The 14,839-nt window shown below is 35.0% G+C and overlaps 1 protein-coding gene across 2 annotated transcripts in view; it reads left to right on the top strand.

Moving 5' to 3' along the window:
- The window catches only part of CNTNAP2 (contactin associated protein 2), a 1,148,794-nt gene that overhangs the window by 531,161 nt on the left and 602,794 nt on the right, over positions 1–14,839 (top strand). For both annotated transcript variants that reach the window (XM_065830092.2, XM_071804698.1), the window contains exons 5-8: positions 2,362–2,565; positions 4,270–4,454; positions 7,602–7,745; positions 14,196–14,460. In XM_065830092.2, the coding sequence (XP_065686164.1) occupies positions 2,362–2,565; positions 4,270–4,454; positions 7,602–7,745; positions 14,196–14,460 (798 nt within the window). The remainder of the gene's footprint in view (positions 1–2,361; positions 2,566–4,269; positions 4,455–7,601; positions 7,746–14,195; positions 14,461–14,839) is intronic.

Here is a 14,839-nt window from a genome sequence, read left to right as displayed (position 1 = left end):
CTGACGATCCATGCTGCACTGAGATCCATAATTTTTTCTTCAGTATAAATTAGGTGGGCCTATAGGTCAACTGTCCACTGCCATGCTTCCCCCATATCAGTCTGGACTTCTGCAAGGTAGCAAAGTCTTTAACTACTACAATTTGTAATAATCCCTAGAGAGTCAACATTTTGTGTTAACTGAGGCTAATGATCATATTGTCATTATACATATATATTTATTAAAGATGTACAAAGGACAAATGGTTATATCAACCAGAAACAGATCACATACTTCATCAGCATGCAGAGGATCATTGTGTCAGCAGAGCAGATGACCTGGAAGTAGTAGAGAACTATTTATTATCTTACTTATTTGTGGGGAAAATCCTGAATGATGGAAGCATAATGTGTTGGTCTTCATATTTGAAAACATGCTGTGCTCAATGATGTAAGGATATATGAATAGGCATTTAATCAACATGACTGCAATCTCAGTCTCAATTGGGTGTGTTCTATTTAATGAACACAAGATGGGTTGTGGATTTTTTTGACTGAACAATGAAACAGAAATGATTTCTGAAATACTGGATATGGTTTTACAGACTTTTTTTCTAGAAAATAAATGATAAACTTCATGAAGCTTGATTGAATGCTCTTCTTTAACACTCAGTTAGCTCTTATGTCATTGTGAAAGCCATTTATGGGAATCATAGAATGTGAAAAAGCAACCTAGACAGATGCTGTACATAACCAGTCCTTTGATAGCAGTTGAGGACACAGCAGTAGCAAAACTTGACTCTGTAGACCACTTTGGTGGTTCCTAAATTCTCAAGAGAAGGATGGATGTACATGTTTGTTGAGGCTCTTCTCTGAATCAGGATGTAAAATATTATTTCAGAGCTTAGTTGAAAGTTAGCATTTTTAAACATGTGTTTGACATATGTTATAAGAACAAAAGCAACAGGGTTTTGTGTAATCAGCTAATGTAGGCCGTATAAATTCAAATTGAAATGTATTCAGTTATTTAGGCATAGTGTTTTAATGTAATGGTTTAATGGAGTTTTAAAAGATTCTTCTGTGTTAATTACACAAGAGTGATATTGTTTCTGTATTTTGATGGGGTCTGCAATGTTTAAATTACTTCCCACCATAATAGCAAAAGCAAGTTAGAAATCTTTAAAAGTTGTGAACAGTCACTGAGTAGAAGCCCACAGTAGGCAGAAATTAGCTATTGTTGAACAATGATAAAATACCGTCCTTCATTTCATTCAAAGCGTTAAATGGCTGTTACGAATATGGTATGCCAATAAAAATTGTGAATGTTTTTGAAGAATATAGGTGGGAAATACTCTTTTTTTCCAAATATGAACAGTTTTCCATTAATTCCTTTTTAAGAGTTTTGCTTATTGGCTATTTAAATTGTCAGTTGTGAATAGTGGGGATGAAATGCTTATAGGCATAGTAGTTAAGGCACTTGTGAATTATCATAGATCCTCATACAAAGGGGATTTCTTAAACAAATGTGTATAAATTTTTAGAAATCATTATCTATTTACAATTTTTACTGATCTCTGAAGTATGTCTGTTGAATGGAATTATGTTCTGTGGCTATTTTTACTGTGGATCTAGCCTCCAGAAAATTGTGGAAAATTGTTGCTCATTCTTTAGAGATTAAGTCATAAAAATAAGACAGCGTGAAAATTTGTAGCGTCATTATGTGATGTTTGTCTGAATATTGGATTGACTTTAGATTAAAATGATTGCATCCTTCAGTTTTCTTCCCAGATTTTGAATAAAACCAAACCTGGAAACAAAAATTAGCCCAAATCACAGAACTTTTTTTTTTCTTCTCAAAACTAGTTGAGGTCATAACTTACCCAAGATTTCAGTATAAAACTGAACTAGAGAAGGCTTATGCCTGTGGTTTACATACAGTTTGAGGAATCTTATAAAATTACTTGGAAATTTGTTTTGGGCTCGTGTTTTGCTGTTTACAGTGCTCAGAGATACCTATACTGGATTTTAAAGAGGTATCAAATTAATTCTCAATGATCACTCAGAAGTCCTCCATTTTCAACTATAATTACAAAAGTGTGCATGGCAGCAACTTTATTTTAGAGAAACCAAAAGATGTTGTGTACAGTCATAGTATTTGTCCCCCAAATCTGCTTTTTTATATCCTATGGATTAAATTTATGCTCTGCCTGGTTCCTACTTTTTATAGTATTAAATCGTGACCAAGATAAAATGTATTTACAGTGCATATCACACTTGCACATTTTTTATTCTGTTCAAGTACAATCTACATATGGCATGTCTGTTTTTCCAGTGGCCACAGGAATATATAGTCACTTAACAACAATGTTGTTTTTTCCTTTAGGGGCCGATGTTATCAATTTTGATGGCCACGTAGTGTTACCATACAGATTCAGGAACAAGAAAATGAAAACATTGAAAGATGTCATCTCTCTGAAATTTAAAACGTCTGAAAGTGAAGGTGTACTCTTCCATGGAGAAGGACAGCAAGGGGACTATATCACCTTGGAACTGAAGAAAGCCAAACTTGTTCTAAATTTGAATTTAGGTATGCTTTGATTGTTTAGCTCTGTGTGCTATTTAACTCCCCAGAAGAAATTTTAAGCCAAATATTACATGCTTTTTTCCCCTAGTGATATAATAGGCCACATGATCAGATTGTTTTATGAAAATGTTATTCATTCCCTTTTCATACTTGGGGGGGGGGTGTTGCGTTGGTTTGATTTTATTTTATTTTGGTGTTGGTTTCGGTTTATTTTTTTCTGTTCTATTCCTTCCTTTTTACTCTGTGTGAGATACCACGAAAATAATATCACACAGAAAAACAATATAATCAATAGATTGATATTATAAACTTGCCACAAACAAAAAAAAAAGCCTTGTTAGAATTGTATTTTCCTCAGCTGTGGATTTCTGTGAGAGAAGGACCCTGTCATCAGTGCAAGACAATTAAAGGTCATCCTTAGAAACCTTGTAGCGAAAAAGGTATCATTCTTTGAAGCTACAGACCTCATGAAGTTGAGGTTCAGCAGCTTTTCTGGAATTTGAGAAGTAGGGCTAGGAAAGGAAAGAAGACATACCTGTTTATCAGGTAATCTCATGATGGAGTCCCATGTATGTTACACTAGTTCCCGCCTCTTTTTTCCCTCCCAGTGAAAGACTACAGGATCATAAGTGACCTGATTTATGAAGTACTTTATTATGAAAAACTCACGTTTGTCTGAGACGTGATCGCTGACCAACATAGCTGCACTGGCAAAGGCCACTTTAAAATACAGCAGATGACTGCAAAACTGTACTCTTGGTAGTAGTTTGGCTTCCAGAATGGGAAGGTTACCGCAGGAGGAAAGAACGCAATAAGCTCTGTTAGAAGAAGACACTTATTGCTGCCATCAGCTCAGTCTGCATTGAGCCTTTTCCTGTATACTCACTGGTATAGCTATACTGGCAGAGTGTATCACAGAATCACAGAATGTTAGGGATTGGAAGGGACCTCGAAAGATCATCTAGTCCAATACCCCTGCCAGAGCAGGAACACTTAGAAGAGGCTACAAAGGAATGTGTCCAGGGGGGTTTTGAATGTCTCCAGAGTAGGAGACTCCACAACCTCCCTGGGCAGCCTGTTCCAGTGTTCTGTTACCCTCACCATGAAGAAGTTTCTTTTCAAATTTAAGTGGAACCTCTTGTGTTCCAATTTGAACCCATTACCCCTTGTCCTACCATTGGTTGTCACCAAGAAGAGCCTGGCTCTGAAGTGTAGAACTCATTTAGGTGTTTGCTGTTATCAGACAAAAACAAGGTTTTGTTACCAAGTCTATTATCAAGCACCATGTCCTCCTCAACAGTTGTAAATCAGTATAATTCCAGGGCAGCTCAGGACCTGACCAAAAGTCCATCCCAGGAAAGGTTACAGCTTTTCATTTCTATAGGGTAGGGACGAAAACACAGGAGACTCCTAGGTGAAAACAACGTTACAGCTGAAAGTAGGTATTACTTCTCTGGTTTGCCTCCAAATAACTTCTGTTACAAATAACTATTTATAACATTCACTGACCAGATGTATTTGATCTAGCTATTTTTTATTTGTGGCAGCAACCCTTGACTGGGCAGATCTTAGCTTCACAGCAGATTGACTTCCTTCAGCTTACTGTGTGTCTGATATGATTCGGTTGAAATATTGACGGAGCAAGCAGAAAATGTTTGCCTAACTGGTATGAGGTGAGAATTGCTATTGTTTCTAATCTCATTTTAGGCAGCAACCAGCTTGGCTCTATTTATGGCCACACATCTGTGATGACAGGCAGCCTCTTAGATGATCACCACTGGCACTCCATCCTTATAGAGCGCCACGGGAGAAACATCAATCTCACCCTGGACAGACGCATGCAGCACTTCAGAACCAATGGAGAATTTGATTACCTGGACCTGGATTATGAGGTAGACAGTGAAATTTGTTTGTTTCCATTCAAATTTGCTTTAGAAAGAGAAGTCCAATAAGAAGAGAAAAGAAAACTTATATAATATGAGATGTTTTGGTACTTTTTTGTACATCTGTTGAGATTATTTTTCCCCTATATTTCCTGAAATTTTCTTTCCAACACTCTCTCTTAGGTGTAAATTAAGTTTCCTGTCATTAGTCTGCCAGATCCCATTTGGTGTAAAAGTCATCTCAGCCTTTTGTTTTAAAATGTGAGTTCTATGTTATTCAGCAAGCTAAAAATACACTACTTTTAAATCTGTAAAACCAGTTGCTGTAAGCAGAAAGTAGATTTTAAAAAATCGTACAATGTTATTCCATTCAGGTGATAATTTTGCACTTGAACTGAAAAGCCTCATTCTCTGGTGACAATATTTTTAGCAAGGGAAACACATTAGCACCTTTTCATTAATATGAATCTTGATCTTTCTTGTATTACGTAAGTAGTTATATTTTTACAAATATGGCATCAATAGCTTCTTTTTATAAAGAGGCAATAAAAAGTTAGGAAAGTTCTAAGAAAACTTCTATTTAATCAGTCAGGTTAATGCACACAAGTGTTGGTAGTAATTAAACATGGATTTGTTTTTTGATTACACTCTGGTTTCTGCTTTTATGAACTTGTTCATTTCCTCTTCAGCACATTGGTTATTACAAACTTTGTATAATGATTTTCTTGCACTCCTTACTGTTTCTAGTGAGAATCAATTTGGTTGCCTCAGCCAAATACATGTATTTCCATCCTTGCAACTTTTTTAAACAGTGAGAAGGAATGAAAACGATGTAATGTAGAAAAGTTTGAATTAACTTGTGTATCGATATTTTTAAACAATATTTTGATTAAGAATATGATATGAATGTTTGAAAAATATACTTATGATTGTAAATGTTGTTGAAATGAATATTTACTTACATTCCAGCAAATCTTTATGGATGACTTCTTTGGTAGCAGTTATAATGGCAAAATAGTGAGCAAATTTGCCTGTACCTCTATTACTCATCGAGCACCGAAGATCTGAATTGAGCTACTGAAAACTCACATGAAATAGATTTTATTAAAAATTTTCAAGTGAGTTAACCACAGAAAAAGGCTGAATGCCATAAGCCAGAGTTGGGTGATTCACACATTTATATAAATATATATATGTATGTGTAGCATGTTTACATAATAAATACATTGCATACAACAAATCTACCCCTAGTAAGAGGAGATTCACCTTGCTCTCTTCTGACAGTTCTCAAAGATAAGTTTCAGTCTCCATGTACATGAATCCCTTGTGTTTAATGAAACTTATTCAAGTGTGTGTGGATACATATTTCTGTGGTTCATATAAATGCAAGAGCCTTAACCTCTTTCCCTTCCTCACTGGTTTTGGTTTTAGTCATCACAGACTAAATTTAAATGTGTTGCCCTTGTGGTAAATTAATCACAGTGGATAAACCTGAAAGAATCAAAACCATTTTTCATAGAAGTTTCTAGGTTAATCTCTTTCAGAAAAGTTAAGCACAAAAGAGGAATAAAAATGAGTTCTGATTGCATTTTCAAGATTAAAAAGAAAAAAATCCTGTGAGTCCCTTTTAACTCTTCTGTCATGGTATGTGTTTTTTGCAATTTTTCTCCTTTTTTTTTTTTTCCAAATACTTTGCATTTTCTCTTGTCCAAACACATGACTATAACATGCAGAAGAATGTTTGACAGCCATTAAGATTATTACTGTCATATTCCTCAGTTCATATAAAGTGCTGTATCTTCTCTAAAGTCAAGTTATGTCAATTTAAAATACCCGAGGATGTGTCCCGCAAAACACCTTTACATAACTGGTATGTGTTCTTTATAAAGATTTTGGTTTTCAGCTGTATAGCTTTAGTTCGTCTTATGTGCCAAATCAAAGCCTCCTCTTTGGGATAGGAAGTGATATCTAACACGCTTTTAAAATGGAAAATGTGTCCCTAGAGCTGCATTTTCTTGCTCTCAGTAATAACAAATGGAATTAACAATGAATTATATATAAATGCTTGGCTCTGCCAAATCTCAGAAGCAGATTACAAGTAGGCATTTTTATGAGCATTCATGGGGCAGAGAAGCTAAGTGTCATTACTTTTTATGCCATTGTCTGTTGGATATAAATACTTAACATAGATTGCAGGGACTGATCTCATGAGTCTCTAATTCTTCAGATTTGGTCTGCAAAATATTAGTGAAAACATGTAGCGTTTATTCACTTGAAACATTTCAGAAGAGACCCTGATGCAGTAGAGACCTGTACAGTCTCTGCGGAGTGACCGGGAGAGACTTCACAAGAGATGAACATTTTTAGTTAGTAAAATATTTGTTTTTCTTCATTTTTTAGCACTAGTGATGCTGGATAACCCAGTGTTGGTAATGGAATTCAGCATTAAGGGAAAACCAATTCCTATTTGAGCTTGATGGCTGCCTCCTTGTGGTGGTTGTTTTCATGTTCTCTATGGAGCTGATTTGGCCTGCTAACTCATGTGGTAACTCCTCCTTGACTATAACTACGTGATAAGAGCATGTTCTCAATAGTGGAAGGTTCTTTTATCTAACAGGGGATAAAAACTTTAGTTATGTGATTCTGTAAAATTCTTCTGGATAAAGTAGATACATAAGCGTTAAAGGAAACAAGTGCATCACATCGGAGCCCACAGCTGCTGTGTTGTAGTCTGAGCTCTGACACACAGTTAGAGCTGAGTGGCTTATTTGAATCAGATTATCCGACTAATTTTATATCTGCTCTTGTTTAGAAAAATAGTGGGGTGGACATTTATTCCAAGTTCTTGGTTTGAGATACATACTGTTCAGTAGCAATCAGAAGAGCAATCCATATATGAACAACTGTGTTGTATGTGTTCTCACTATTTGGACAATTATAATAATACTTGGGATTTACTACCATAAATATTTGCTCGCACAAATTCCTTACAGATTTTTTTCCTGCTCTTGCAGTGCTTATTTTCTGTTAGCAGTGTTGCCAGCTCTCTCATTTGCCATTTTTCAGTGTTCAAAGAAAGCAAATACATCTACAGCAAATTTGTTTGAAAGTATTTGCCCTCCAGTAACTATCTACCATTTTCTGTTTCATTCAAAGATAACCTTTGGAGGCATGCCTTTTTCTGGGAAGCCAAGTTCTAACAGTAGGAAAAATTTCAAAGGCTGCATGGAAAGCATCAACTACAATGGCAATAATATCACTGACCTTGCCAAGAGGAAGAAATTGGAACCTTCTAATGTGGTAAGAGCATCATTTAATGATCATCTAAACTTCTGCTCCTCCCAAAGGAGAATAAAAGGTTTGTGAGTGTGTGTAGCTGATCTTCTTGTGATATACTGGAATTATACAGAACACACAAAAAAATTATCACATACCCAAAGATCTTATTGCATGTAGCTTTGTGACTCTTTATTATTGCTATTTTTGAGCATTTTACTTCTGGGGTTCTGTTTCATCTTTCCAAAATTAACCTTCAATATCAGATAAATACTTTTTGAAAGAAAATCATTTAAACCTATATGTACTGCTTTCCTTTCCTCCCAAATTATAGTAGTCCAAAACTAGCACAGACAAGATTTATTATTAAATCAATTACAGTTTTCTCGTGGCTTTAAATCCTGGTATATTCCATCCCTGCAGAGCCAGTTAGTTTGCTGGAGTGCAAAAGTCATTGCAAGTGAATGCTTCTGCATGCTGTTCTGGTAGCTCTGAAAAGCCTCAAGATATTCAAAAATCATTATTTAGCATATTAACATTACAGAACTTATTAACATTTTATTCTATCTTTTATCTTGCTTAAGTATTCATAGTTACTTTCATGTTCAAACTTGCAGCTTTATGGACAGGGTGATTAAGAAAGAATGAACTTTAATTACTGTATTTTTAAGGCTCTAAATGTTCCTAAAATTGCTCACTGGCATGCAAATGCAACGTGGGTATGAAATAAATGTATTATTGCCATGAGATTGAGATGGTCTGAATAAGTTGTTTAAGGATTTCTGCTGCACAACTTTACAGCCTTCACAAAGTCCTGCTAATAATATGTATGGTTCCACTATTGCTTTTCTCTTTATGTAATAAAGAGTAAAATTTAATATATGCAGCAATGATGTATTGCAAAGAATTGATTATAATTTGATTACTGCTTAGATAGTAATACTGAAGTTCCATATAACTGTATTAACAATATGGCTAAATGGTCAAAGTAATAAGAAAATATGAAGGATAATTCTGGATATGTGACATTTCGCAGAATCATTTGCCTATACAAATTCAGTAATACAGCCTGTTATATACAACCTTTTCTATACATTAATTTCTTCAGTGTTGTCAAAGGCAAAGAGCATGAACTCTTGAATCTTTGACTTTTTTTTTTTTTCCCAAATTGCCTGTGATTTCCTGCCTGCAGTGCATTTTAAGCTTGTAATGTAACCATGATTTTCAAACATTGATCTCTGCACAGGAGCAATCTTTCAATTTTACGCAGTCCAGTCCACTGCAAGTTAGTAGGATATATTCTTAAAGCTTCCTCCTGAACAGAAGTGTTACTTAAGAGGTTTCTGTAGTGCAAATCCTATCCTTTCAAAAGTGTGGCATAGGTAGCAGGACTGTGAAGTCTCTGTAAACTCTCCTCTCTGGTTTTTGTTTGTTTTTTTCCTTTGTTTGTCTTTAAAACTCTGTTGCCTGTAACATGAAAGTAAAATCCACAGAGGAAGCTTTGGAAGTGTTAGTGCTGCATCAAGAGGCTATAGCTTGCTAGCTTAATTTGATGATTCTGTTGATTTCCAGTTCTGAGAATGACTATAAAAATATGTGACCTTTTTTTTTTCAGTAGAATTACTTAAATTGGGTCAGCTTTTCAAAAGCAAAATCAATTTTACTCTAACTACATCAACATGGATTTTTACATTTCTTACAAAAGCTTTTTTCCTCCTAGTTTTTAGTCTGACTTAGCATGAAAAATAGACTCTGTTGCTAATCATGTTTATGATGATGGCACTAAAGCAATCCAACAAGGGTCAAAGCTCCATTGTAGGAGATCCTGTAGAAATCCATTACGGTAGGCACACCCTGCCCTAAACTGTGTGTTACCCAAAAAGGCAAGACAGACAAAATGTAATGAAGTGGAACACAAACAAAGTAATCAGTGTGGTGATGAGATGTATCATAAGGGAGTCGGGGAGGAATGCAGGAAAGATGGATATTAAAGAGGTATGGTACAGACAAAAAAATATTCTTAGATACGGGTAATTAAATTTCAAAAGGCACACAGTGAAAGGGAGTTCACAAGTTAAATGTACAGAATGAGGAGGCCCAGACAATCAAAGATTATAGTAAGATGATGATTTCAATTTGTCTCTAAATAAAATTAAAGTTTAAAAAAAAAATAGGTCTCATTTACATAGGTGTTATGAGCAAGTCACCACCATCAAGCAGATCTTCAATTTATTGAAGAGTAAGAATGTAAAGACAATTTAAAAGTATTTTTAATTTAAATAAAGGCCAACACTCACTGCAATAGTATATTTCTTTTAGACTTAAAGGGTCAGAATAAAGGGGAAAAAAGTTGAGCAGTCCTTTGTGATACAAAAGATGGAGACAGCTCTTTGGAGAGAATGAGTCAGATGGTCTTGACCAGTTATTGTTGCTCTTGTTAGTGGAGCCTCATAGAAGATCAATGAAGGAAATTATAAAGATATCCGAAAGGTTGAGTCAGGAAGAAAAGGACAGCTGAGACAAAGAATTAAAGTGTCTACTTTTCTCCTGAACCGAGTTGCAAACAAGAGTTGGCAGTAACTAGCACTGTAGATGCTAACTCTTGTATGCAACTTGACTCAGGACTACAATAGAAACAGGAAATACACGTGTAAACAATCCTCCTGTCCATCTTTTACGTTTTCTACTAAAATATAACAAGCATTGTAGGACTTTCATTATATTGCATAACTGAAGAGTGTTGACCCTTGCACCACCAGTGAGAAGAGACTAGAGTATGCTGCTAACAAGTTGTTCAGGGAAATTGGGGGTTAGGAATTTAGTCACTTCATCAAATTTTCCTACCCAAATGTATATTAAGGACAAGCAATGTGAAGACTAATTGGGTTCATTTTCCGAAGAACACTCTCTCCAGTTTTAAAATTTGTAACTGAAAAATGCTGAGGAGAATTATGAATACTGCTCTCCATCCTTACATCCCATAGGTCTATGCTCCACCCACTTCTGTAGCTCCTATGCCATGTATTACTGAGTGTAATCATATACAAACTTAAGATGAGTGTTTTCTTTAAATGGTTTATATTAAGCAAACATTATGTTAATCTTAAGGATAAGTAATAAGAAAAATTCTGAAATAAGATGATAAGCATTGGCATACAGTACATTGCCTGTACTATATGATCCATCCTGATTTAACAGGTATTGCAGTCTTAATAAAGTCATTAATTCTCTTTTGAAAGCTATGCATGCAGCTGGTAGCTCTATTAGTTGGGAAAGGTTTTATGACCCAGTAGTGTTTCCACAAGGGATAACATCTGAATGTGGATAGGCAAAATTGATTTATAAGAAGTAAACGTGAAGCTAATTTTCAACAAGGTGAAAGATCATATACAAAGCTCAAGCTTCCCAAATTAAGATGTTTTCACCATTTCCATTTCAATGTAGTACGAAAAAATATCTAGTAAGACCAACAGTTTCAGTATAAATGCACACTATGTTTGTTTTCCAGATGTCATTGCCCAGAGGACTATTCAGCAAGTCACTCTGAATCTATAGAAAAGGATCTCTTTCTTTTTGAAAAACAGGGATGCTATTATATAGAGAAGCAGCAGATTAATGATTCTATAATTAGCTCGAACTCTTGACCTAGACCTAGTGAGCAATCTGTATCAGATGGGCTGAGGAGTCATTTTGTGAATTACAGTCATAGAGGGAATTGATAATCCAGTTTCAGATTAATCTCAGTGGCTCAGTAGGGAAAATACTAACTAGCAGAGAAATTAGAATTGCATGTTACTTCTTCAAGAAATCTTTTATGCATTTAGGGTGTTCATGATAAATGCATTCACTAGTGTGAAAAAGGATGCAAATGCATTCAGTGCCATTAACATTAATAGGTGCTATATGTGCAAGTATCCCATACATCAGGATATCAGGAGAGTGTCTTTTTGATTTGAAAGCCTCCTTGTTATGAAGAAGTTGTTACTTCCCTCACAGTAACAAGGCATCAAGAGAAAATCTTGAGAAAATCTAGCAAAATGCTTTCTGTGCACTAGTTAATTGGCATCTGTGACTGAATCATGAGGTGTCAGCTCTTACAAAATGCTGTTGCCCTCAGTGTCACCACAGGACTGCCTTAACTACGTAACCTAAGTTGTTTCTAATTCATAGGGTGACTATTACACCAAGAATGTTAACCAAGGGTAACAAAGGGTATTTCAGCCACTCTCCAGCTTTTTTTTTTCTGTATGTAAAGTTTGTGATTTAACCAAAAGTATTCTGTAGCACACTTGGAACTGTTCTGACTAAAATTGTTCAAACAAATGACTTAAATATTTTGAGTTAATGCTCAGCTGGCTGAAAACGTAAAAATAAAACTTATAGAGCAAAAAGCCCAGAATAGCCAAGCAGTTTAGCGGCAGAAGGGAAACCCTTTGCCTTTTTACCTTTACTCAGAATGTACTTGTAATTTCTCTCCTTCACACTGTAATTTAAAAGCTTTCTATAGTTCCTAAGTATTTTCTTAAATCCTTAGATATTTTTCATTTTCTGTAGAATGTGGGTGTATGAAAAGAACACGGTTTGTAAAGCTGACATTTTATCACAAAGATAAGAACAAATCTTTTAGGAGATCAGCATAAAGAAATCTCTTTGCTAGTTCAAGAGTATTGGAAACATCAGTGTTTCTTAAGTGATGGTGGGGGCTTCCAACTAGCAGTCTAGTTACTGCTAGTTCTACTCGCCTACACAGGTAGGCAGTGAGGCAGTATAACTTCTGACACTGTAGGAACGCAGAGTAATATAAGAATCTGTCTGAGTGCTCAGGAAACTATTATTTTCATTCATTTAGTTTTGCCATGGAAATACAATATAAAAAAACTCGATCTGCCACACAGGTGGTATCTGCCTATGGCACAGATAAGGTGTTTTCTGATGTGTTGTTCTTCTAAAATGTGGTAGGTTTGGACATTGGTAACCGACTGCTACATCTTGCTTCCTTATTGACATCATCTAGCCTATATCCAATTGAAAATAATTACTTAAAAAAAACCCACAACAATTTAGGACTTTCCTCCCACATATTTTCAGACACAAAGTTCCTAAATTGCTTTCAAATTCTCTAACTTCTCTCAAGATGAACTTTCAGATGCATTTATACACTATGAATACAAACTTATATGACATAAAAGCTTACATCAGGAAGTCAGTAGTATGGAGTTTAAAAGTACTTATGTGATAAGGATGATGACTGACTCCTATTGGGATTCTGAACAGTGCTTAGGTGAACCTCATCTCTAAACATCTAGGTATATCTGAAAATATTGTTCAATCTTTGGTATTTTTTTAATGTACAAATAAATATTAAAGCAATTCCTATATTGGTCATAGTAATAATTTCCATACTATGTCAGACAAAATTTTTCCTTCCCAAATTGAACTGAATTTGCCACAGACTATCCATCTGTCACAGTGCATCCCAAAACCTAACCATAGAACAGGATCCACCCTGCCACATATTAGAGGAATTCTTCATCAGAGGAAATTTTCCTGTTATATTTGAATTGATGCATTAAAATGTCAGTTCTGGATAGAGATTCCTACAAATTATTTACAATTTCTAAGAAAACAAATCATAATACCATTGTGGTCTTTCATGAAACATGACATGAGAATCAGAGTGAAAAATCCATGTCCCTAATTCAAGTCTTGTTTATGGATAAATTTTAAAGCCTTAGAAATTATTAAGCTTGACTGGATTTTTTTCAGTTTCCAAAAGAGTAAAATTTTACAGTGTGAAAACTGGAATTTCTTTTCTAGAGAAAATTAATGACTGCAAATATTAGGCATTGTTCATGATCAGCCACTGCTCTGTTTCATGAAAGCAAGTGTTAGCTTATCTAATATTATCCAGTAGGAAACATAACAGAGAGGCTAGCTCTTCATGAGATATTATACATCATTCTTTCACAACCTTGTGTATTGTATTGATTGACACATTGATATAAGGGTATTTGGAAAGTTGTTTTTCTTTTTTATTAAAGGATGAATGACTGCTCTGTTATACACTTCTTCATGACAACAAACAAGCCTATGTTTTTCTGTGATTCATTTCTTCATCTTCGAACTGGAAATATTAATGCTTTCATCTAAGCTTTATCTTAGACTATAACTCTTCAGGGCAAAAACTACCTCTTATTGTGTGTATGTACAGTACAAAATATAATGGTGCCACTGCTAGACAAGACAGAAATATCAGCAACAACACTGTAATTGTAACAATAATGATAAAATTAATAACACATTTTTAGATACAACTTGCATTGATCACAGTAGACTCTAGGTTGAATAAAACCTAGAATACTTTTCTAGAGGTAGCTATGAATTTAGTGGAATCTTACTTTTTTTGTTGTTTGTTTTTTTTTGTTTGTTTTTTTTTTTTTTCCTTGTGTGTGTGTGTGTGTGTGTTTTACTTAGGGAAACTTAAGTTTTTCTTGTGTGGAGCCACATGCAGTGCCTGTCTTTTTCAATGCCACCAGTTACCTTGAGGTTCCTGGTCGTCCGAGCCAAGATCTGTTTTCAGTCAGTTTCCTTTTCCGAACCTGGAACCCCAATGGACTTCTTGTCTTCAGCAACTTCGCAGATGATCTGGGGAATGTTGAGATTGACATAAATGATGGCAAAGTCAGTGTCCATATCAATGTCACCCTAGTGAAGAAGAACCGAATAGACATCTCATCAGGTAAGTGGTTCTTTTTATAATTGGTATCATTTTTGTTGGTATTGACTAAAAGCATCATGGACCTAAAAATTATAACAGTTGTTTTACACAATTTAAAATTTAAATTGCAACTATATTAAATCATTTATTGTGTGTTTCATTGAGTAAGAAGCAGAAGAATATTGAAACAGTTGTTAAATTAAAGAAGACAGAAATGTTCTTATTCTGCAGTGAAACCCAGAAAACATATAATCCCTTATCTATGAGGCAGCATTGCTTGTTTTTTTGATTTCTTCTATCTGTCTTCCAGTCTTCTCTGCAAAAAATACTTGGTTTCAAAAGAGGAGGGTGCTCCCTTGCTGAGAGTAGCCTAATAATTAGGCTGTTTCTGTTACTTCCT

This window comes from Patagioenas fasciata, chromosome 2, assembly GCF_037038585.1.
Source record: "Patagioenas fasciata isolate bPatFas1 chromosome 2, bPatFas1.hap1, whole genome shotgun sequence".
Taxonomy (NCBI): domain Eukaryota; kingdom Metazoa; phylum Chordata; class Aves; order Columbiformes; family Columbidae; genus Patagioenas; species Patagioenas fasciata.
Note: the sequence above shows the minus strand (reverse complement) of the source record. Positions and strands in the feature narration are given on the sequence as shown.